This window comes from Theropithecus gelada, chromosome 12, assembly GCF_003255815.1.
Source record: "Theropithecus gelada isolate Dixy chromosome 12, Tgel_1.0, whole genome shotgun sequence".
Taxonomy (NCBI): domain Eukaryota; kingdom Metazoa; phylum Chordata; class Mammalia; order Primates; family Cercopithecidae; genus Theropithecus; species Theropithecus gelada.
The window spans coordinates 57,939,610-57,964,837 of NC_037680.1; the positions used below are offsets into that span (position 1 = coordinate 57,939,610).

General features: G+C 36.0%; 1 protein-coding gene across 4 annotated transcripts in view; it reads right to left on the minus strand.

Annotated features, from left to right (window-relative positions):
- Nucleotides 1-1,508: 1,508 nt before the first annotated feature.
- CERKL (ceramide kinase like) overlaps nt 1,509-25,228 on the minus strand; it is a 129,234-nt gene continuing 105,514 nt past the window's right edge. For 2 of the 4 annotated variants that reach the window (XM_025405468.1, XM_025405464.1), the window contains exons 5-13: nt 20,768-20,910; nt 13,060-13,134; nt 12,134-12,311; nt 11,997-12,056; nt 11,189-11,214; nt 10,985-11,093; nt 8,072-8,168; nt 2,480-2,652; nt 1,509-1,643 (exon numbers count right to left, since the gene is read on the minus strand). In XM_025405468.1, coding sequence (XP_025261253.1) covers nt 1,562-1,643; nt 2,480-2,652; nt 8,072-8,168; nt 10,985-11,093; nt 11,189-11,214; nt 11,997-12,056; nt 12,134-12,311; nt 13,060-13,134; nt 20,768-20,910 — 943 coding nt within the window. In that variant the 3' untranslated portion in view covers nt 1,509-1,561. The remainder of the gene's footprint in view (nt 1,644-2,479; nt 2,653-8,071; nt 8,169-10,984; nt 11,094-11,188; nt 11,215-11,996; nt 12,057-12,133; nt 12,312-13,059; nt 13,135-20,767; nt 20,911-25,228) is intronic. The other 2 variants (XM_025405467.1, XM_025405465.1) reach the window with 1 other exon arrangement.

Genomic DNA, 25,228 nt, shown 5'->3' on the forward strand with positions numbered 1-25,228 from the left:
ATTCAGTTTGTATACAGTGAATATAAAATTTTCATGAAATGTTAAGTGACAGCTAAAATATTTTTATAGTTTGTTCATATTATATGAGGTTCTATTTTAAATGAAATAACTTTCTGTATTTTAATATCTTTAAATACCTTTTTATTTGCAAATACGATCATTTTTGTAATATTTATTTTATGCTTATGATAGATAATTGCAGAATATAATTTTACCCGATTCTGTTTTCATAAGAGAGCTATGGCCGAATTTTGAACATCCATTACAGGAAGTGATCAAATTAGAGGGCAATTTGGAAAAACAATTCTGGAAAAGATTTCTTTATATGAAGTCCCTGCCACTAGCCAGTCATCCTAATTGATGAAAGTTATCTGTTCACAGGCCTGCAGTGATGGTGAGGAATGTTCTGAGATTTGTAAAGGCATTTGAGTAGTGAAACACAAGCACAAAACCTCCTGAACCCAGAGTGTGTATACACAGGAATAAACTTTTATGTATTTTTTAAAAACTTTGTATCATTATAAAATGTCTAGTCGTTCTTTCAGAAGACTATCTAGGATCATAGATGAAAAATGTAAGCCCCAATTTAGAAGTGTCTNTCAGAAGACTATCTAGGATCATAGATGAAAAATGTAAGCCCCAATTTAGAAGTGTCTTCTCCAGGATGGTCGCTAAGGAAATTTAAATTTGGTTCTTTCCTACTCAGAAACAACTATATATTTCAGGTTATTTGAGCACAGTAAAAGCAGAGTACTATGATTGTCCAACACAGGCCTCTCAGACACAAGAGGAACACAATTACATATGGGGCTAGATTTTGCCTAGTTCAAAATAATATTTGTTATCAACTTTGTTACCTGTACGATGAATTTTAAAACCCTACCACTTTAAGAAGACAGGGATGGGTTATTCTTTTTTGGCAAACTATGTGATTTTGAAATTTAACTGCTCTGTATTAGGGAGCAGTAAAATCAAGGTAGACTTATGAAATCTGTATTATGTTTATACCAGAATATTATAGGAAATTTAACATAATCCTGAAAAATAAAAGAATCCAAATTATTTAGGTTAAATATTGATGTATTATGATGGTTGCAAAGTTTTCTGTGTGTCCAACAAACACATTGTAAAAACCAGAATTTGAATCGGTATTTCATCTTGACTTTTAAAGCCCTAGAGACTAATTGTTAGTAACATAAAAAATAGCAATTTATATTAGAATATCTGTTTAAAAAACAGGCATCCCCAACTGGCCACACAGCGGAAAGTTAAAGCAATGGAGCATTACTGAGTTTCTCCTCCTCTCAGATCAGCAGCAGCATTAGATTCTCACAGAAGTACGAAGCCTATTGTGAACTGGTATGTGAGGGATTTAGGGTGCCATATTCCTTATGAGACTCTAATGCCTGATGATCTGAGTTGGAACGGTTTCATCCTGAAACCATTCCCCCATCTATGGAAAAATTGTCTTCCATGAAACTGGTCCCCAAAAGGGTGGGGACCACAGGTTTAAAGCATGGCCATATTTCTTTATATTAAAATTCTAGTTTGTACATTTCTTTTAGAAACAATTACTTGTTACTTTGGAATCATTTATTTCTTCCATGCTTCCTCCATAAAGACTGATAAGTCTTGGATGCAGTCTGTAAAGAAAACACATGTATAATTCATTATTTCATCAACATATTTTGTTATTTTTCACACATATACCTAATAAGTATGGTACACAATGCCAAATACAAATTCATAACATAGCATTCACAAGAGCTGTCATGTAGAAAACACAGCTGTAATCTAGAAAACTGAGAAGGTCTGAAAAATCATCAACAACAGTAATAACTGACTTCCTTGAGTGTCTAATGTTCTCCATTGCCTTTTTAAAATAGTCATGCCTCTAGAACACCCATGTCTAGTGGGCACCCCTGCATGCTGCTTCTAACCACTGAGTGTCACAATGCCTACCAAGGATGATTTTGTAGGTTCCTAAACCTGTTTCTACCAGTTGCTATGTAAAATTGTTCCGAAGGGAAGTTGAATGCTTTGTAAAGGCCCAATAAAAGCAAATTGCTGAACAAAACGTGTTACAGTAATTATGAGTGAGAGGAAACTAAGATGGAAAGATTAAAATCTAACACTTGACTACTCAGATGGCTCCACTAAAAGGTTTAAGATCTTGATCCATTTTTAAAAATCCAGAATGGAAGTTGTAGACCTTATCTGTAGTTTCTGCACAACAATAAATTAGAAAGGCAATGTAGACATGCATAACCACACTCTACGAAACAGTTGGTGAATAAATGTAAGGTTACTTTTTATTTGTTGAAATTTGTGCATGTCTCTTCATGCTTCCCTGATTTACTGATTTTTTAAAAACTAACCGACTGCCTGCTTTGATAATTCAGAGAAGAGAGCTTTCATTGTACCATTAGATTTACGTTTACTGGTTGACATATAAAGCGGTGAAATAATTAAGACTTACCTAATATGGACCTCTGATGCAACTTCCATTAAATCACCATCTACATTCCAAGGGAAACAACTTTCTGAAGCAGTTTCATCCTCTTCCTCCTCTGGATTATATACACCAGTATTATTCCTTGGATGAACTTTTACTTCCTCAACAGTGTAAGTCTCAACAAATGGAAAATTGAACTAAAAATAAATACAAATAATCATTATACTTGGTTTATCTCTAGCTACTAACACAAAGTTCACTGTGTCCTCTCTCACAAGTAAATATCAACATGTATGCTGACATTTTAATAGCTTTGAGACTATGAGCAGGGATCTCCAATTTTTTTTTGGAAGAAGGAATCTCTTATCCAAAGCCTTCTGGGTTTAGATCTAGCACCTAGAAATATTGTTTTATGACAAATAGTACATATCTGTGAGAAGTTGCATACAATAATGATACTGTAGATTTTTCAATTAAAGATAATATTTAATGCTGGCCTGTAGATACAAAAGACATATAATCCATTGAGTTTATCAACTTGTCAATTAGTTTAGCTGACATAAAGCAAACTAGTACAAGTTTCACACTTGGAATGTAATTTGGAAGAACTCAGGTCTAAACCTCTGAAGATAAAATGGGATGTATGTCTTCTTTTAAAAGAGGAAGCCAATTAAATATGGATTTTAACAGGTGTTTGCTTGCCCCATTCCCACTTTAACAATGGACATGAGCTGCAAGATCACTGTTTACTTACCACTGTAGAATGGTGCAAGGTAAACTTCTACTTGCATTTTTTTCTTGTTTGCCTAAGGAAACTATACTGAAAAAGCACTATGTATTTTCTGAAATAATTAAGAAAATATAGCCAAGTAACTTTAGCAGGAATGCAAAACTACTCATTTCAGTTTTCAGATAAATGACGAGATATATTCCTAATTAAACACCGTCTACATAGTTTTTCCTCTTTTCCACATATAAACCTCAATGCAACACATAGTTTTAAAAGTTGACAGAAAACTAATATTTTCCCCAACACCCATATTTTACATATGTAGATACCAAAGTCCAGCTGACTTTCTGGTTTATACTATAAACACAGTTAAACAGTACATGATATCATGGCATCAGCTGCTGTGACTGAGGTTCAGAACTAGAGGGCCCCAAGCAAAACTGTTTGACAGTAACTGCATTAGATCTCCCACCTTGGGTATAAAGCCTTGGCTACATGCCTCATCCTTGTAGAATTATCTACATAATCATTCATGTTAGTGTGTGTTAAATGAATTATCAACAACTGCCTGTTATGGGCTAAATTACATTTCCCTCCCCCATCCCAACTATGTTCAAGTCCTAACCCATGGTGCCTGTGAATGTCACCTGTTTAGAAGTAGGGTCTTTGCAGGTAGAATCAACTTAAGATGAGGTCATTAGGGTGAGCCCTAATCCAATATGCTTGATGTCTTTATGAGAGAAGAATGCCAAGGATGGCAGAGTCAGAGACTGGAGTGATGCAGCTGTAAGCCAAGGAATGCCAAGAATTGACAGCCCCCACCAGTAAGTCTATTATCTTAAATCAGCAGTTATCATGTGCACACCTCACAAAATGAAGATCTAGCCATCCTTTAAATGCTTTAACTGTGAAGCCACCGACATTGTTAAAGTGGGACTTTAGGGAGCCAAGAGCTTAGTATCCTGTGTGAGGGTATGTTTGGGGCATGGGGAGGAGAAGTGAGCAGTTACAATTGTGATACACAAAAGTGCCATGATGGTGCAAGCATGGAGTTCAATGTAGGAAACAAGAGGAGGCAAACAGTCTATGGATGTTGGGAAAGCTTCCCATTTGAATTGAGCCTTAAAGAACACAGAATATTTAGCCTGGAGAAGAAAGTCTGGAGAGAGGAAGCATTTACAAAACTAGAGGCAAACCATGATCAAGCAACTACACAGAATTCAGTGTGATTCCTAGGTGCTCAATCATGCCCATTAGACCTCACATTCCTGTATTGAAATTCTCGCCCTCTATAACTCAGAATGTAACTGTATTTGGAGATAAGATCTTTAAAGAGGTGATTAAGCTAAAATGATGTCTTCAGGCCCTCATCCAATACGATTGGTGTCCTTATAAGAGGAGGAAATTGGACATAGGAAAAGGCATTGGGGATGAACAGAGGAAAGACCACTCACTTGTGGGTTCAGTGAGACAGCAGCCGTGTGCCAGCCAGAGAGGAAAGACTCGGGACAAACCAAACCTGCTGACATCGTCTTGCAGCTCTAGCTTCTAGAACCATGAAAGAAATACGTTGGTTTGTTTAAGCCATCTTTTCTATGGTATTTTTTATGGCAACCTTAGACAATGAATAAAATGCCAAAACACTGGGAATGTGGTGGAGGGTGTAAATAAGAGATAGGGTTGCAACACAGGCAGGGACCTGGATACAAAGGCCGCGTATTCCAGACTGAGGAAATTCCATATTATTCTGACAACAAGAGTAAGGCACTGAAGAATTAAGCAGGAGAGAGATCAAATGTGTGTCTTAGAACAAAGTATCTCTAAAAGGAGGTATGGAAGACAAGACCAGAGAACCTGAAGGCCAAAAGGAGGCTACTATAAGCAAGAAAGGATTAAAGTTTGAATTAAGGTGAGGGAGAAATTTTAGAAACATTTAAGAGGAGACGAACAGAACAAGTTAGGGGACTGGTACTGAGGAATGAGGAAGAAGGAACAATCCAGGGTAACCTGGATGGGCAGAAAGTGGTGCCATTGACCCGCACAGACCAACACAGAAGGAACTTTAGGGGAAAAGATAAGGTCAGCTGTAGACATGTTGGCCACCAGATGCCTGTGAGTTTCAGAACCTCTGTGGCATACAAGAAGACAGAGGTTCTGCAGATAAGATGAGATGACAGAACCCTTGGGAGTGTATGATGTTCAGATAGTTCAAAAGTGAGGGGCAATGAGGCCATCCAAGAGAGGGCATCCTAAGAAGACGAGAGCGCTGTAAACAAATCCTGGGGGAAGCACTCACATTTAAGGTTTTAAACTCCCTACCAAAAATGGTCACAATGAAAGAGAAAAGTGTGGACAGTGAGAAGGGGGGCAAAGCAATAGGATGGAGCTGCAAGGACTTTGAAGGGTAATGTTCACCCTCTATCTAATTTTACATAGAGATGGGGAAGGAACAGGAGCCACTCTGCACATGGTGGTTTCAATCTGTTTTACAGTGTTATACAGTAACGCTCGCTTATTCAACCTGGTAAACATGGTTCAGAGAAGCAGATGTTACTCTCCTTAAACTGAATTGTCACATTTTCCTTCCTGAATACCAGCACTGCTACGAATTATGCAGTAGATATGATTTTTACATAGATCTGATTTTCATAATCTTACAAAATTTATATAAATTCACATTTTTAATGTCACCATGAAGGAAAGAGCTTAAATACACACACCTGTGTAGATAATTAACAAATCAAATTAACATTGCTTGAAAGCAGTCACCCTGGGAATCAATCTAATTATTCTTACTATATACACTATACAAAATATTTTAGAATTATTTGCAAAAAAAAAAAATAGCATGGATTTTAATTTTTGAAAGTTGATAAATAAATCAGAGTTAAGGCCAGTGAATCACACACTGGCAACTGTTTCTTGTGTCAAAAGCAAGATATGCCTGGTAGAGTACATGAGAAAATATGATAAATCCTGCATAATATCTCTTTTAGAAGGCATCTTCCTATCGACACAGATTTGTATTATTTTCTGTATGTCTGTCTTTATGTGTAAGGGAACCACTGCTTTTAAAATCAGAAGAAAGGTATATTGATTAAAAAAAAAAAAAAGAATGTTTACAAAACTTGCCTAAGAGACTTGCCCCATGGGCAATTTCAAAAGAGATCTTCCATAAACAGTTTGTGCAACACACACCTCCGCAAAATAAGTACAGAACTTCTCAGGGTTACATTAATAGGTTAAGACGATTTAAGTTCTCAAATAGGGGTACATGAATCAGGTTAATAGTCACTTAACTTCTCATTTATGTAATAAAAAAGGATTTGGAAAAACTTCTACCAATGTAATGATACTTATCCTGAGGAACATGGAATTTTGAGTGCTTAAAATCATTTTCTTGTTTCTATTTTCTGACTTAAAAACAGCAATGAATATATAGTGCTTTGGGTTTTTTAAAAATTGATTTTAACATTTAGAAATTTAGTAAAATGTGAAAATGCATACATTCCTTTGAAAAATCAGTAAGTCTCCATATTCCACCCAAACACATACATAAAGCTGTTACGCAGGCTCACGACCTACATTATCTCTGCTGATCTACTTTGACATATAAGGAAGTGGGACTGTATCTAATTTTTTTTATGATTTACGTTCCTAAGCAGCCCACTTAGTTGTTCAATACATGAGGATCAAATAATATTATAGACAGAAGATCAAACTTCATGAAGATGACCTAAGAAAGTTTGAAAATATAATGAGGCAAAAATGGAGAGACTTGCAATGGCTATGGTACATAAGCAAGGTTCAGCTGCCAGTCATTGGCTAGGTTTACTCTCCTCCTCCTCCTCCCATCTGTGCTCTCCCAGCTATATCCAAGCACCATTTTATAACTTCAAGAATGTGTGGGCCAGGCGTGGTGGCTCACGCCTGTAATCCCAGCACTTTGGGAGGCTGAGGTGGGCAGATCACGAGGTCAGGACTTTCAAGACCAACCTGACCAACATGGTGAAACCCTGTCTCTACTAAAAATATAAAAATTAGCTGGGCGTGGTGGCATGAGCCTGTAATCCCAGCTACTCAGGAGGCTGAGGCAGGAGAATCACTCGAACCCGGGAGCTGGAGGTTGCAGTGAGCCAAGATCACGCCATGGCACTCCAGCCTGGGCAACACAGTGAGGCTCTATCTCAAAAAAAACAAAAAGTGTGAAACTATAGGGTTTTACAACCATACCTATGTACTTGAAAGACTCACAATTTCAGAAATTCACATATTTCTAGGATCATTTTCCTAATAATCAGGTCAAAATATCTGCCAAAATAATATGGTTTGTAACAGTTACTGTTTCTTTTTAAAGCAAATCACTTAAGTGGAAATATATATCTTCACACATCCTCATTTTGAATATTTATATAAAAGTCTCATATTTTTAAATACATATCTACAGATCTATTTCAATCAATGAGCATAGGCAGATATGCAAACAAATGTCAGGAAGATCTAAAGATCATAACTTTAGAAAGTCTGCTGCCATAATATCAAGAAGGCTACACTCTCAAGTTTCACTTCTTTTCATTCTGAAGAACAGCCTGAGTATGTAATTTTATCTTTAATTTACTTCACATTGCAAGATAACACTACATTTCTTATTTTATCTTTGTGGTTATATATACATAACCACTAATTCATCATTCAAAAAAGGCCAATCTATATTAATACTGGTGGATGCTTTTCAAAATTTGGATGAAACAGATTGGAAAAAAAGTTTAATATATTCAGAAGAAAATAAAACCTTCTTAGGAGGCAGGACTCGATGTCAACTCTTGTAGCATCTTCTTCTACATGATTAATAGCTTTACAAATAAGTAACAAAAAATTTACTATACCTGATTTTTTACACTGGCATATCTTTTCAGGTGTTTTATAAATTCTGGCCGAGAAGTGTTTCGGGCAATTATAAGAGCCATACTTCCATTATTTAATCTGAAATTAAATATTTCTATTAGACATTAAGAAGTTTACTGAGAGATTATACCAAAAATTATGACACACTGTTCCTTATAACAAGTATACTGTTTATTGAAAGTATTGGACCAGACAGATAAATCACCATGTTACATTTACCTAAAATTCATAAACCTTATCTTGCTATTATTTTTTAAATGATGCAGGCTTTCAAATGAGTTTTATTAAATCATTGGCTTCCTTCTCAATAAGCTCTTACATTAAAGCATTTTACAAACAAACCATCAAGCTTCCTACTCACATATCAGACATAATTTAAAATAGAATGTAATTAGAAACTCTAAATGTGAAACTATGTTGTTAAAAGATGTATTATAGAATAGTTAATATGCACAAGTGGTGTAACAAATAGCTCAACATTTTCTAAAATCTAAAGTGTGATTTAAATATTTATTTATGGACAGAAGGTCTAAGTGACATAGGAAATGAAATAAATCAAAGTGGCCTTTGGGTGGATGAAATGGAGTGAACAAATGCTGCCACACATGTTCAGTTAAATGACTGAACATTTTAATCTTGCATAACTGTTCCATCCAATATATGAGACTGAAAATTCAGAGGTGTGATTTAGTGCCAAAACAGCCACTTGCAAATGCATCAAGCTATAGAAGGCAGTTTGCAGAAATACATACAAATGACTTCTAGCTTGATTTCAGTGCAAACATGAAGTTAATCTAACAACAAAATAAAAAAAGAGCTCTTAGTATCTTATGGAAGCACAGGTCAGAGCTGTAAGGGACCTCAGAGATTATCTCATCATTCACTCATTTCACATAGAAGGAAAAGACAACTCCAAGTGTAAGTGATTTGTTCAAAGGCACACGGAGAAAAAATGGTCATCAGCACCAATACCCCAGGTGCTCAGCACTCTTTCCATCATGCTGCTGCTTCCCAATTAAAAATAAACAGCACCAAAACATTCATGGTAGTGTTACTGTGCATCTTTTTTTTTAATTGCATAATTTTGTAAACATTAAAAGCATTATCCTATGCCTGTTTTGCAATCTTTACTTGAAATAGAAACACAACATACATGGCTGACACTGCTTTAAATGTCTCACATCTATGAACATATTTAATCTTAGAATACTTAGAATACAAGAATATTAGTTCCTATTGGCAATTTGCACTGAGATACTTTAACATAAATTATTATTTATCATGGTGGGGGAAAAAGCAGAAAGTGAAATCTCCTGTTCAGTCATCCTGAATCATCAGAAGCTACATCTCTGAAAAAATCTCTGGTCAAATGAGTTTTGATCGAAAGGCCTTTGCAAAGATGGCATGTTGTGATTATAAATCACAGAAGAAATCTCTAATTAGTCATCCTTCTCTGAAAAATTCATCAATACTGATTAAGCCTGGAAAGTCAGCAGTGGAATTCTAGTCAAGCTGAACATTTACAGAGTGGCTTTGAAGGAGCTGTGAATCAATTGCTCCCAGAAGAGGTCTACCCTCCCAAGAAGGTCCTTGAACAAGCAGGGTTAGATAAACATTGTCTCAAGTCCTGCCAAACATAGCTCCTTGGTCAGCTAGCCATGTCTTCAAGTTTAGTCAGGGAAACTACATTACAAAAGCACACAGCTATCTAGGATTTCTGAGGGTGTGGGGGGAAACCACCAGGGTCAATTTCTAAATCACACAAGGTTCAAAATACTCCTTTCAAGTTTTAGCACTAGATGTAATTAATGAGGACCTTGCCATCTGGGTTTTCAATATCCAAGTTTGCAGTTTTTCTGTTTTCTTCTCTAACTTTGAATATTTCCCTGTTTATTGGCTATATTTCACAACACACATGATCCTTTCTCCTACGCTCTACAGGATTGGATTTAGGAAAGAAATATTTTCAGCCCCATAATGGACAGCTGCTTAAGAAGAATGTGCAAGAGAAGGAATGTCTATATCCTATGGATAAAAAGGTATATATAAGACGTCTCACATTTCATTCCATTGCAAATGTGGGCAGGAGATTGATATGCACTACTATTCACATTAAATAGAACTGAAATGTTTCTTTTGACTAAAGGTATCTGATATGGTTTGGCTCTGTGTTCCCACCCAAATCTCATCTTGTAGCTCCCATAATTCCCATGTGTTGTGGGAGGGACGTGGTGGGAGATAATTGAATCAAGGGGTGGGTCTTTCCTGTGCTGTTCTCATGGTAATGAATAAGTCTCATGAGATCTGATGGTTTTAAAAATAGGAATTTCCCTGCACAAGCTCTCTTGTCTGCTGCCATGTGAGATGTGCCTTTCATCTTCCACCATGATTGTGGGGCCTCCCCAGCAACGTGGAACTGTAAGCCCATCAAACCTCTTTCTTTTGTAAATTACCTAGTCTCGGGTATGTCTTTATCAGCAGCATGAAAACAGACTAATACAGTATCAAATATACATATATGTGATTTTTCATGCTAAGGATGTTTATGTTTGCATTAAAGTTGGAAAGCAAAGACATTCACAAGAAATATCAGCATTTAATATAATGTTCTCCACAACTAAATGAATAAATCAAGCAAAGTAGGCATAAAATTATATCAATGAAACTTAGGAAATATTTTAGCCTCAGTGACCTTACATAGTCAATGATTATCTGATAATTATTCTAGTTCAACAATTGTTCTCAACCTACTGTGATGACAAATCCCTTAGACTCTAATATACAAAGATAAACTACCAGTTAAGTTTCTAGCTATCCAACAGTTAATTGGATATCCTGGAAAAAAAATGGTCTATAAGAAATGTATCAACAATTCAATAAAAATGCTTACTAACCTGGTATTAGGTGCCAAGCCTCTAGGTGCCACTGAACACAGGCAAGGAATTGCCATAATGCTGATATTCAAGAACTGACCCTGGATCATTTGCCATTGATCATTACAGTCTAAAGGTAATGAGAGTGGTTGGTTATTTTCCCTCACCAGAGCAAAATGTCAACAGAACCTGGCACAGTTCTCAAGGAGATACTTTTGTACTCACCAGATTTGGGAGATCCCTGTGCCCTCCTAAAAGAAAGAAAAAACAAAGATACAAAACAGGTAATGCGCGCGCGCGCACACACACACACACAAATCGATTAAATATGAGAAAATTAGTGAACTCTTCATTACATATGTTACTTTCTTTGATTAGATAGTAAGTAAAAACGTGTACAATTTTGTTGCTGCCAACATAATATGTTGATTCATTTAAAGATAAACTAGTATTATAAGGAACAATAATTTACTATTTCTTTAAAGACTATAACCCTTCTTTAGTATGGCTTTAATATTTATATTACACACTAGACCAAAATTATCATGAGGGACAAAACTATGTGTTTTGTTCATTTTTTGATGCATTGTTGTATTCAAAGTGCCTGGCATATAATAGGCACTCAATAAATAGCAAAAGAAAAGGGAAAAGGAAAGAAAGGGAAAAAGGAAAAGAAGGAAATGAAAAAGGAAAAAAAAATGAAAGAAAAGGGAAAGAAAAGGGAAAGGAAGGGAAAAAGAGAAGGGAAGGAGGGAAGGAGGGAAGGAGGGAAGGAGGGAAGGAGGGAGGGAGGGAGGGAGGGAGGGAGGGACAGAGCGGGAAGGAAGGGAGAAAAGAAAGAAGGAAGAAGAGAAAAAGGCTGAGCAAGTGGTTGTTTGCTTACTAGGACCTGTAAGAGTCTGTGATTCTATATTCTTTACTACTGTGTTAGAAAAATAACCAAAGATCCTAAGTCTGATCAATTGTTTGTCAGAATGTTTTATGCTTTAAAGAAAGATATAGGTTATCTGTATTACATTGAGTTTTTACCTACCTTTCTTGCACATCATCAGAGCTGTTAAATGGTAAAAATGATATTACACAGTCTTCTGCCCTAAAATATAATGAAATTTGTTATTAACAGTCATTGAACCTGGGATACAAAATTATTGGTTTAAGAAAAAGACTTACTTAAGTTTTGCCAGTGCCTTAACAACAGCAAAATCTCTCCGTTGGTTAGGGGACATCCATCGATGTTTTTCTGCCAGAGCCAAAGTTCTTCCACCAAAGCCAAACATGGCTGAGAACCCAAAGCGAAGAAGCTTGCCAGCGGTGCTGAAGGTGCAGACATCGACCAGCTGTACATGCCCTTGAATATTATATTAAATATTAGTGAGTATAGGACTTGTATCAAAACAGCAAATATAAGAGAGCATATTTATTGGCTTATAGGAGAATATCTCAAGGTACAGTAGACCATGAACATCCTTACTTTCTCTTCAGTTCCCTTTATCTATAACTACAACAATTACCCTTTTTAACTTGTTCAGGTGCTAGTGAAGAAACACAGAGTACTAAATTTTTCAGCTTATTGCTATTTCTATGAAACATGGTCAAAGAAAAGTAGATGGGCAAGGTAAACTTAGATTTAGCAGTAGTTTGGTATTACATACACCTGAGCTTATATGCTTTCTACTAATTGGGATAATAAAATATCTATATACACGGGCTGAAATTTTTTTTCTGGTATGTTTTTCATTAATAACATAATCCTAGTCCTAGAGTCTTGGTACAGTCCTACAACAGTGTTGGATATACTTAAGGAGTATGCATTAATTTTCTTCATCTGGTTATAAAATTATTTTGAGCACACTACATTCTTTTTCTATGGAGATTATAGTAAAACTTAGTTTACTGCTCTTTACAAAGCAAGTATTTTGAAAAGACAGGCAGTCCACATAGTGAAGCACTACTTTTTTATCTTTTAGTCAAACATTTCTCTACTTTGAGAGACAAAGAACCTGCCTTTCCTTAAAGTCTGATGGAAATAAGATAGCCTTCCTTATATAAATCAAAATTACCTTATAAAATGTGAACTGCTTTGGAAGAATTCTTACCCATTATAATGTGCAACGTTGCAGTTATCACATGAGGAACTCCATGAAGAGAATGTGCCAGTACATTGGTAGATCCTGCCAAAGCAATTTTAAAACATGCACTATCAGGGTAGAATGTGTTCAATTAACATTTGCTCTTACTTTATATAGATGTCATTCTGCAATGTTCAGATGAAAAATAAATGAGAATTTATAAAATCAGAAAAGTTAATGTGAATATTAGAAGTTCTTATTCACACTATAGATGCACATCAAATGTCTACACAATTATTTGAATATTTAAATTACTTAGGAATTTAAAAATAGTTTATAGTAAGCGCTTACAGCTTTTTTGATCACGAATGTCTATTTTCTACTTCCCAAATGCTAGCTATATCAAAGCCCACTCCATCCAACCTTAATGAATGGGTTTTTAGCTTCAATGCCAAAATAAGGATCAACAGCAAAAGGATGCCTCTGGGGAGCAGAGACAAATGCATACATAAATAAAAGAGAAAATAATCCAAATAATAACTCAGAAAAATAAAATAACTACAAGCTACAAAAAATATGGTCTAAATACATTTAATGAGTCTTAGAGGTAAGCTCTTAGCCAAATGAGAATCCCCTGTTATCTCACAAATGTCTCCTACACTGAAGAAAATGTTTAATTCCATTGTATTTTCCGTGTATGAAGATTTGTATTTGAAACATTATGATTTCTGATTTTCGTAATTATTAGAATTTAAGACACACATGGATTTTCCCCACCAGTCCACAGAGGCAAAGAGCTCCCCAAGTCAGGCCCCTTTAATGTTTATGTGTGACTGAAATCTGAGATACAAGGGACAATACCAGCCAGCCCCTCCCATTCCCAGGAGGCTAAAGAGAATTTAAAATTATTAAGAACAGAATAAATGAAGCTACAATTTTTCTTGAATTAAAGGATATAACAAGTCCAGTAATAGCCAAGAGCTGTGAAAGCATGGATGTGGTGTGTTCCGGTTATCAAGGCAAAGACCAGTCCTCTGGATTTTGCTAATCAGAAGCATTTCTATGTGATCATACATAATTGCTTCCATTTGTGTTACTTTGAACTGATATGTACTTGGGTTACTAAATTGGAGAAGCTGAGGCAGCTTAGCCATTATCAACCAAGAGGTCATTAAAATCATAATTTTTTAGGTAACTATCTAAGAATAAACATATTTAATTATTAATAATAAATAAGCACAATTACTTTTAGTAATACCAATGCAAAGAAAAGTGTATTGTAATGAACTGGCAAACTGGTTCCAACTGATTCACCAAAAGGCAAGTTATGCTGTGACCCTTGTTACTCAAAATATGGCCTACTGTCAAGCTGGAATGACAATACTTGAGTGCTTATTAAAATGACTTGCAGGAGTTGAGAAACAATGTCTTGTACCTCAAGAAGACAATAATGCCCATTCTCACCACTCTCATTAAAATAGTACTATAAGTTCTAGCCAGAGCAATTAGGCAAGAGAAAGAAATAAAAGGCTTCCAAATCATAAAGACGGAAGCTAAATTGCCTTTGTTTGTAGGCACGATCTCATTTATTTAGGAAACCCTAAAGGCTCCATGAATGGTCAGAGCTAATAAACAAACTCAGTTAAGTTGCAGGACACAAAATCAACATACAAAAATCAGTAGCATTTCTGTACACTTACAACTATCGGAAAAAGAAATCAAGAAAACTATCTCTGCACAGCAAAAGAAACTATCATCAGAGTGAACAGCCTACAGAATGGGAGAAAAATTGTGCAATGTACCCATCTGACAAAGGTCTAACATCCAGAATCTATAAGGAACTTAAACATATTTACAAGAAAAAAACAATTCCATCAAAAAGTGGGCAAAGGATAGGAACACTTTTCAAAAGAAGACATTTACGTGGCCAATAAACATATATATATGTATTTTTTAAAAAGCTAAATATCACTGATCATCAGAGAAATGCAAATCAAAACCACAATGACCATCTCATACCAGTCAGAATGGCGATTATTAAAAAGTCAGGAAACAATAGATGCTGGCAAGGCTGTGGAGAAATAGGAAGACTTTTACACTGTTGGTGTAATGAGATATCTGGGGGTTGGAACCCAAGTCTAAACATAAAAGTTTTATACATCTTATACACATAGCTTAAAGATAATTTTACATAGTATTTAAAATATTTTTCTATATGAAACAAAGGTTTGACTGTACTTTGACTGCTACCCATCACGTGAGGTGTGGAATTTTACAGTTGTGGCATCATACTGACACTCAAAAATTTCTAATGTTGTAGCATTTTGGATTTTAGGCCTTCAGATTAGGGACAATCAGCTTGTTTATATACACAATGGAATACTATTTGGCATTAAAGAGGTCCTGTCATTTACAACACACGGATGAACCTGGAGGGCATTATGAAATGAGACAAACACAGAAAGACAAATACCACATGATCTTACTTTTATGTAGAATCTGAAAAACTTAAACTCATAAAAGCAAACAGTGAAATGGTGCTTACTGGGGCTAATGGGTGGGAAGGATTGGGGAGATACTGGTCAAGGATATAAACTTTCAGTTAAAAGGAATAAATTCAAGAAATCTGTTATACAACTTGGTGACTATAGTTGATACGATTAGGCTTTGTGTCCCTACCCAAATCTCATCTTGAATTTTTTTTTTTTAATTTATTTATTATTATTATACTGTAAGTTGTAGGGTACATGTGCATAACGTGCAGATTTGTTACATATGTATATTTGTGCCTTGTTGGTGTGCTGCACCCATCAACTCGTCATTTACATCAGGTATAACTCCCAATGCAATCCCTCCCCCCTCCCCATGATAGGCCCCGGTGTGTGATGTTCCCCTTCCTGAGTCCAAGTGATCTCATTGTTCAGTTCCCACCTATGAGTGAGAACATGCGGTGTTTGGTTTTCTGTTCTTGTGACAGTTTGCTAAGAATGATGGATTCCAGCTGCATCCATGTCCCTACAAAGGACACAAACTCATCCTTTTTTATGGCTGCATAGTATTCCATGGTGTATATGTGCCACATTTTCTTAATCCAATCTGTCACTGATGGACATTTGGGTTGATTCCAAGTCTTTGCTATTGTGAATAGTGCTGCAATAAACATACGTGTGCATGTGTCTTTATAGCAGCATAATTTATAATCCTTTGGGTATATACCCAGTAATCCCCATAATCCCCACATGTCAAGGGAGAGACCAGGTAGGAGTAACTGAATCATGGGGGCGGTTTCCCCCATGCTGTTCTTGTAATCGTGAGTTTTCATGAGATCTGATGGTTTTATAAGGGACTCTTCCCCACTTCACTCAGCATTTCTCCTTTCTGCCACCTTGTGAAGAATGTGCCTTGCTTCTTCCTTTGCCTTCTGCCATGGTTGTAAGTTTCCTGCGGCCTCCCCAGTCATGCTGAACTGTGAGTCAATTAAACCTCTTTCGTTTACAAATTACCCAGTCTTGGGTATCTCCTTATAGCAGCGTGAGAACAGGCTAAAACAATAGTTAAGTAACAATGCATTATATACTTGGAAATTTCTAAGAGAGATTTTAAGTGTTCTCAATGTAAAATCAGTATGTGATCATTATATCAATTTTATGCATGTTTATCTTTATTTAGCCATTTCACAATGTATACATGTTTCAGAACATCACATTGTACATAATAAATATATATAATTTTTGTCCATTTAAAAATAAGGATAATGGGTATTAAAACAGTAATAGAAGTATGAATGAAAGTAAACAAATATTTTTAAAATGTTGCCTCTCAGGCCCCATTCCAGACACACTGAATCAGAGTCTGCAATTTATTAGATCCCCAGGTGGTTTGTATGCACAGTGACTTGGTGAGAAACTTCTCTGGAATGCATGGTCCAAGCAGCATCATTACCTGGGAGCTTGTTAAAAACGTACATTCCTGGGTTCTACCTGCAACTCATGGAACCAGAATGTGTTTGGAGGAGGGAGGACCTAGATATCTGTTTTAGCAAGTTCACAAGGTGAGTCTATGGACCCTAAGTTTTGAAAACAAGTAGTGTAGAAACCTGTTACTCAGTGGATCTTTATCCAGGCCTTTCCAATGATCTTGTGGCCCTCTACAGCCTGCCCTTTGACCATCTAATTGCTAATAAATCTGGAATGGATTGAGAGAAAAGGAGGAAACAAGTCAATCCATTGTGCTTCCCAATCAGATTTGTGGTAAAGGTTTTGGAGGAGGCCACATAATTAGAGTGAGATATTTAGGATTATCGATGGATCATAGTACTCCATGAAACACATTTCCTCCATTACCATGGTTAATTAGGAGTAGACCATAAAAGCATTCCTCTAGAAAGGCTATTAAAAAACATAATGTAATGTCATGTGCAATAGAGGATGACACATATCATGACTTAAGAAAATATAGACCATTTATTCCCTGTGAGTTTGAAGTATGCTGAGTATGCCCAAGTACAAATTTTCTTTAGAATGCTAGAGATGGCTTTAAAAATTGTTCATGTCTTCTCAGGTTTTGCAACTTTCCTCTAAATTCTGTAGAAGCTGGCAGTGATAACGGACATGACTAGAAGTCAGAAAATTATTTTAGTCATTGACTACTCATTAATCTGAACCTCAGTCTTTAAATGTGGTTTTTGACACTCTGAAGAAAAAAGGAAAGTTTATGAGAAAGTATATGTAAGATTGCAAAATGATAGCTTGTTACATATTTTGTTGGGATAATCTGAAAGATGGATTACATTTTGTTTCAGGAAACTGTACTCTATTTGAAAAGATGTCTACATGCCAAAAGAACATGCTGCTCACATAAATAACAATGGTGTAAGTTTAATGTTCTCACAAAAGCTATAAATGTTCTACCTCAAGGTAAACATTTTAATTAGCCTGAAAGTTATTTTTCTCAACACTACCAGAAACTTTGCCCACCACTCCCTCCCGAGAGCTGCTAAAATGTTCCAAATACAAAAAGTAAGGACAGAAGTAGCAGTTCATGTAAAGAATTACTGATGAAATACCAGAGAGAAACTACGGAGGCAAAAAAAAAAAAAAAAAATTGTCCTTGGAAGTGCAAGCACTTCTGCAGAACAATTAACTTAATTAACCAGACACCATGAATATTCATAAGGCTGTTAATGTCTCCCACATCCAAACAGATAAATGTGATGTAATGACTTCCTAGTCAAGCATATCTAAAATTCTCATGAAAACGGCACCTACACTTTGGTTCTTTGCCTGAAATATCATAGAAATTAACAGTCCCTCGACAATATTTTATTCTCCTCAAATTAATTGGAAAGCATGAATTTATTTATGCAAACTCTATAGGAATATATGGTTCACAGCCATCAGTATGTGGATTGAGCCTTGTTTTACAACAACTGGATTGCTTTTTTATTTTTATGTCCTCTCAGGCTTTTTTCTCCATTCCTCCTCCCCCTTTAATCAGATTCTCTTAGTATAGGTCCTTAGTACCAGTTCCCATAGCAACAAACACCATTCCTAATGGCCAGCAGTTCAAATACAGGCTTCCCCACATCTGATCCATTTGAGTCTGACCATAATTCAGTGGCTTAGTCTGTTGGCTCAGTGGATTAATTTACTAAACACTCTCCCTCTGGGTGTCTCTCTCCAGGAGGCAAATGGCTTCAAAGGCACACTGTCTCCTCATGTTCAGCTTGAAAATTTCCTGCCTTGTTCTTGTTCCCATTCTCTATCAAAAGCCCTGACTAGGCATAGAGTCCTCATATTAAACATATCCCATACATGACTTTCCCCTCCTATTAGACAGAATTAGAATGCTAGAACTCCTATACAATGACCAGAGTTTTGGCAGCATACTGTGTCTTCTAAACAAGACATGTTAAAATGGCATTACTACAAATATCCAAAGAATACATAAAATGCTCCCCAACTCAGAAATACTCTTAAAAATTATAATAGTGATAAAATTCAATACTATTCCTTTATAAAATCTGAATTACATACTAAAAACATAAGAATAACCACCAGTTTTTATAGCCAACCACCAAATTTATGTCAAATGCATACCTGTAGGGACACCCATCTTTCTATTTCTGATGTATGGCAGTCAATGAATGACCTCAGGAATTTAAGTACTAATGAAGTGTCCTAAGCACATCCACTTTGCATGGAGGGAAATGGTGGAAAGTTTCCACCATTATAGTCAGAACTACTATAAAGTAAAATAAAAAGGTCAAGAAATAAAATGTCATGAAAAGATGGCCCAAAATGCATCATTTTTCTCTCTGAGTCAAAATTTTCTTGTTGTCTTCTACTTAGAAGCCATTTTAGGTTTTCCTATATACTCTAGAATTATCAGATTATCTCTGAATCTCTCTCTTCTTCTAAATTCTGACTTTTCTGAAAGACTTTACACTCTAAAAGGGCATTTGAATATCTTATGCTCTGTCAACTTATCAACAATACTAAGTATATTAAAATCCACACTAAATGAATAAAGTTATCAAAATACGAATTTTTCAACCATGTGCATTATTTTCTATAATCAGAGTGGAAAATATTCTGCTTTTTTTTAGTGATAATGTATGACTTTTTAAAATGAATAATTTCCTTCACTATCATTTATTTAAATTATTTGGAATGAGTGACTGTGTAATACAATCAGTTTTTGAATGATGTTTTCGTCTTTTCTGGATCACAGTGTTGCTCTAACGGTTCTCCCTGTCTCTGACCTCTACTTTCTCCTGCCCCCATCCTCTAATCATTCCACACAGTGAGGCAAAATGAATCCTTGAACAAGCTCCAATCAGGTTGCCCCCTTGCTCTGAAACATCCCATTATTCCCTACTGCTGATGAAATACAATTCAGAGCCCTTACTGTGGCATGCAGGAGCCTCCATGGTTGGGCCTATTTTGATACCATTATCTTCCATTGAATGGCCTTTTCACTATTCCTCAAACACTCCTGGGTTTTGCCTTTGCTTTATTACTTCTGCAGCCAAGAAAATAACTCATTCTTACCTTTTCAGGCCAGCTCCAACCCATTTTAAGGCCTAATCCAAGTATCATTTACTATATAAAGTTTTCTTTACATGCATTCACTTAATAGGCTTCACTGAGCATCACTGTGGCATAGTCTATTCTAGATGCTGAAAAATGGCAGTGAGTAGAAAGATTAAAAAGCCTTGCCATTAAGAATCTCACCCTTCCAAACCTTATCCTCCTTCCAGTCACAAGTAATTTTGGCATTCTCAAGGTTATCTGGTTATACTTCAGTTATGCAAGTTACCATATTCACCTCATATGGAATTATAAGAAGCTAGACTGGAGGGGCCCTGTTTTGAAACTTCCTGCTTCGTACTGTGTAATCATTAGATCTTTTTATGGGAAGGGAGAATAATAACCATTCCATATACTGATGGTTTATCTATATTAAACCCTTTTTTAATCCAAAGGTTAGTACTGCAATAACCTTGTAATAAAGTGAGTAATATATCTGTGATCCCTATTCTATAGAGTAGAAAAATAAGGCTCAAAGAGATTAAATGACTTGTAAAAAGTCTCACACTTGCTAGTGGGGACGCCAGAAGTCTGGATCTTTCAAAGTCCGTTCATTAATTCTGTGTTGTGCTGTCTAGGTTAGCAAATAAGAAAGGAAAAGAGGGAGAAGGGTCAGTTTAATGAATCTGTAACCACTCCCTTGCCTGCTGGTATTAAGCCAAGTGGAAGCTGTGCTCTGACAGGAATCAGGATTCGGTCTGTTTCCATCCCAGCATTCTTCTGGGCTCTCAGAAGCAAAGCATGGGCTACTTCGCTAGCAGATCCATCTCCACCAACACAGACAACACTAGAAAAATATAAATTAAGCAAAGAAGGCAAAACTTCAATATGATTGGTAATAATTCATGAAATCTAGACTTCAAAATAGTTTACTAATTTGTAGTCTATGTGCATGACTGCTCACATGTACCTTCAAACATGTTAATATGTGTCAATGGGTAAGACACAAATGCTACACAGTTATGTTTACTTCACAAATATAATAACTACATAATTCCCCATAGACAAAATAGCTTTAAGTGTATTAAGAGATATGAAAACATTTGAACATGTTAACTCACATCTGACCAGCGTTTTGCTCTGCTAACATCCAAAATCATATCATTTTCATTTTTTGTTAATAATATTGTCATCTGCAATCCATTTAACTAACACCAGCTAAAGTCATAAAATCCTGCTAATTCTCAATAAAGCTCTGAAAAGACAGATAGCAATAAAAATCATGTAGAATATGAAGCTTTAAGAAACTGCTAATTATCGTTAGCATATGGGTGTAGTAATTACAAGCCTGACCTGAATTTCATCTCCTTGATATTAGTGCTATATGGTACTTCTAGATTTAATATTATTAGTCTTTGATCCTAGATAGTACTACTAGTATAGTTTTTAAAACTTTATGTTAAGTAGACTATGGGAGTGGAATCCATGAAAGTAACACATAAGATACTAGAAATTCGTTTCACAATCATTTGTGTTCAAAGGATGCAAAATATTTTTATGTATCAAAATGTCGCCAATTTACCCAATGGAAAGTGAATTTTTGCCTCAGTGAAAGCACATGTCACAACTCAAGCACTACAAGGGCCCAGCAGGAATGGAAGAGTAGGCTCAATCCAAAGGTGCAGCCTCTTCTTCACTGTGGCCCACTCACATCATGTGGGAGGCCTAATGGAACCAGATCAGGTTTTTCTAGAGAAGCCAGAGATTCTGATTTAAGGCTGCATCTCCTAATTTGTAAATACTAGCACCTAGCATTCAATATATTTAAAAACATTGTATTTCAGATGAAACTGCCTATGGGCCACAGTCAGCAGTAGTTATTGGTTCTCTAAGTTTAGGAAGCTTTGGAGGGTGGCAACCGGAAGCTGAAAGTGTCTTTTCAGTCCGTTCCCACCATCTTCCTCTCAGCCATCTATTCCCTCTAGTCCCCATCTTCCGCATCCCACTAGCTCCACATAGCCTGGGCAATCCAAGTCTACTCTGGTTAGAAGACTCAAGATATGATCCAGGTCATTTTTGATTAGGTCTGTTTTCTTATGTCTAAACTGATTCCAGAGGTTTGCAATGCGACCACCTAGTCAGAGAAAAAGGATATTTACTAAGGACAAACTATATATCAGGTAATATGTTTACTAATTTCTATTATATCCTCAGAAGTCTGCAAAATAGGCAACAGCCTCATCTTTATAAATGAAAAAAAACAAGCTTTTATTTGAAATTTACCTGATTTTGAAAATCTCCATGAGATTTCTAATCTATGAACTTAAATGTAACACTTGATCCCTGCCTGTCTAAATGTTGACATATGGGTGTGACCACAAAGACTATGTGAAATCATACCCCAAAAAATCTAATTTAGCACCAAAGAACTCGACCCTTATATACATAGGATGTGAACACTTAACTCCTAGAATCTTACATACAGTTATAGCATCAAGCATATGTTAACATATTACTAGAGTTATTAGAGGTGGCCTCCCTATGAGCATGTTCTGAAACATCTGAAATTTTGCCCTAATACATTCTATGTTAAATCTTTTGAAACTAATACAAATGACAATTATAACAATAAAGAAATATTTAGTGAATAATTACTATATATATATATATATCAGACATTTTCCTAAGCATTCTCCATGTATTAACTCATTTAAGTGGAAAAATAACTAAGCAATAGGTACTATTGCCCTCAATTTACAGATTAGGAAACTAAGACACAGAAAGATTAAGTAAACTTTTTCAAGATTGTACCACTAGTAAGTAAGAGAACAGGGATTTGAAATAAGACAATTTGGCCTTAGAAACTGAAATATTATTCAATATATTAGATACCTTTTGTATATATGAAACCTAATAAAAATAGCCTTATGAGAATTTTGTTATTTTGGAAAACAAACAGTTTACCAGTAGAACCAATGTGAAATTAAGTGAGTTAGAAAAAAAAATATTTATTTATGTTAACAACTATTCAGTCATTAAGATCATGTTCATGTACAGTGACTCAACCTAGGAAATAAGTTTTGTAAAACAAAAATAAAATTCTAAGCCCTCCAACTAACTGAATGGACCCTCCCCTCTTGGCCACAAAGATCCCAAAGAAAATCTGAAAAACTAGTTCAGGTCATAATAGGAAGGGAGGTTAGATATGCCTCCTTATACCCTCTTGTCTTTTGGAGTTTAGGTGCAACTGACCAGCACTGACATTAAGATATAGATTATAGGCCAGGCGTGGTGGCTCACACATGTAAGCCCAGCACTTTGGGAGGCCGAGGAGGGTGGATCACCAGGTCAGAGTTCAAGATCATCCTGGCCAACATGGTGAAACCCCATCTCTACTAAAGATACAAAAAATTGGCTGAGCATGGTGGTGCATGCCTGTAATCCCAGCTACTCAGGAGGCTGGGGCAGGAGAATCGCTTGAACCTGGGAGACAGAGGTTGCACTGAGCCGAGATTGCACCACTGCACTCCAGCCTGGGTGACAGGGTGAGACTTCAAAAAAAAAAAAAAAAAAAAAAAAAAGTAGATCATAAGACTGACAAAACAGACTTTGTAGCAATAAGATCCCCAACTCCAACCTGACTCTGGTATAGCATTAAATAACAAATAGCAGGCCCTAGAGGAAATCAAAGCATTTTACCCCAAAATGTATTTTGTTGACATATTTTGAAATGGCCCTGCAAAGCCATAATTTGCAGGAGAAATTTGCATTCTATAGAGAATCTCCTTCCCTTTCCAGGTCTTTTCCTGATCCATGAGAGATTTAACTAAGAGTTTGATACCCTTTAAGGTCTGATAAGAGATACTGACCATCTATTATCTCTGAAGCCTGATATATGGAAGCTTCATCTATATAATAAGAACCTGTGATTCCACAATTCCGTTTATCTTTATTTTTATAATTTCTTATTTTATTTATTTATTTTGACATGGAGTCTCACTCTGTTGCCCAGGATGGAGAACAATGGTGTAATCTCAGCTCACTGCTACCTCTGCCTCCTGGGTTCAAGTGATCCTCCTGCTTCAGCCTCCTGAGTAGCTGAGACTACAGGCACATGCCATCACACCCGGCTAATTTTCGTATTTTTAGTAGAAACAGGGTTTTGCCATGTTGGCCAGACTGATCTCAAACTCCTGACCTCAGGTGATCTCCCCTCTTCGGCCTCCTAAAGCGCTAGGATTACAGGTGTGAGCCATTGCACCCAGCCTACACCACCCTGTTTATCTTAACTCAAGAATTTCTTTCTGATGACTTCTAATCTTTCAGCAAAGCTTATCAACCAACTGACAATCAGAAAATCATTGAATTCACCTGTGAGCTGCCCTTCACCATCAGCTCCATGATGTCCGCCTCTCTGGGCCAAATCAATGTATACCACCCTACATTTATTGATTTATGTCTTTGGCTATAACTTCTGTATCCCTAAAATGTATAAAACCAAGTTGTAACCCAACTATTGTGGGCACATGTTCTCAGGACCCCGTGGGGCTGTCATAGGCCGTGGTCACTCATATTTGACTCAAAGTAAACCTCTTTAAATACTTTACAGTTTGGCTTTTTTCATCAACAGCTTCTTACAAAAATACCACAAGAGTCTAAATACTACAAGAAAGGCAAAAAGCAAAATATTCAATCATTTATGTGAGTTAATCACACTTGTGCCACTCTAAAACCTAAACCTTCGAGTAACTCATTCTTTGCACGTGACAAATGTTTTTACATGTGACAAATCTTGTTTTTAAAATAAGTAAACTCCTTGCCATGGACTCCAAACAGAATGATTCTGTCTAGAAAAGAACCACTGGGTGATAATATATCCTTTTTTAAAGAGTGATAAAGATTTTTTTAATGAATGTTTTTATACTTATCTATGAACCCATCATCTATGAAATGTTCAATATATTATTGTAGTTTTGATTCACAGTTTTTTTCTTTCTGGAAAAGGGTTTTGTTTTTGTTTTTGTTTTTTACCTTACTAAGTAATACAGATATGTTCAATCTGATAAAAAGTCAATATAATCCAAATAATGTCTAGATCATTATGGGTCTAATTAATGGTGAAATGAACAAGAGAAAAATAACTCAACAATTTTTTTAAAAATTGT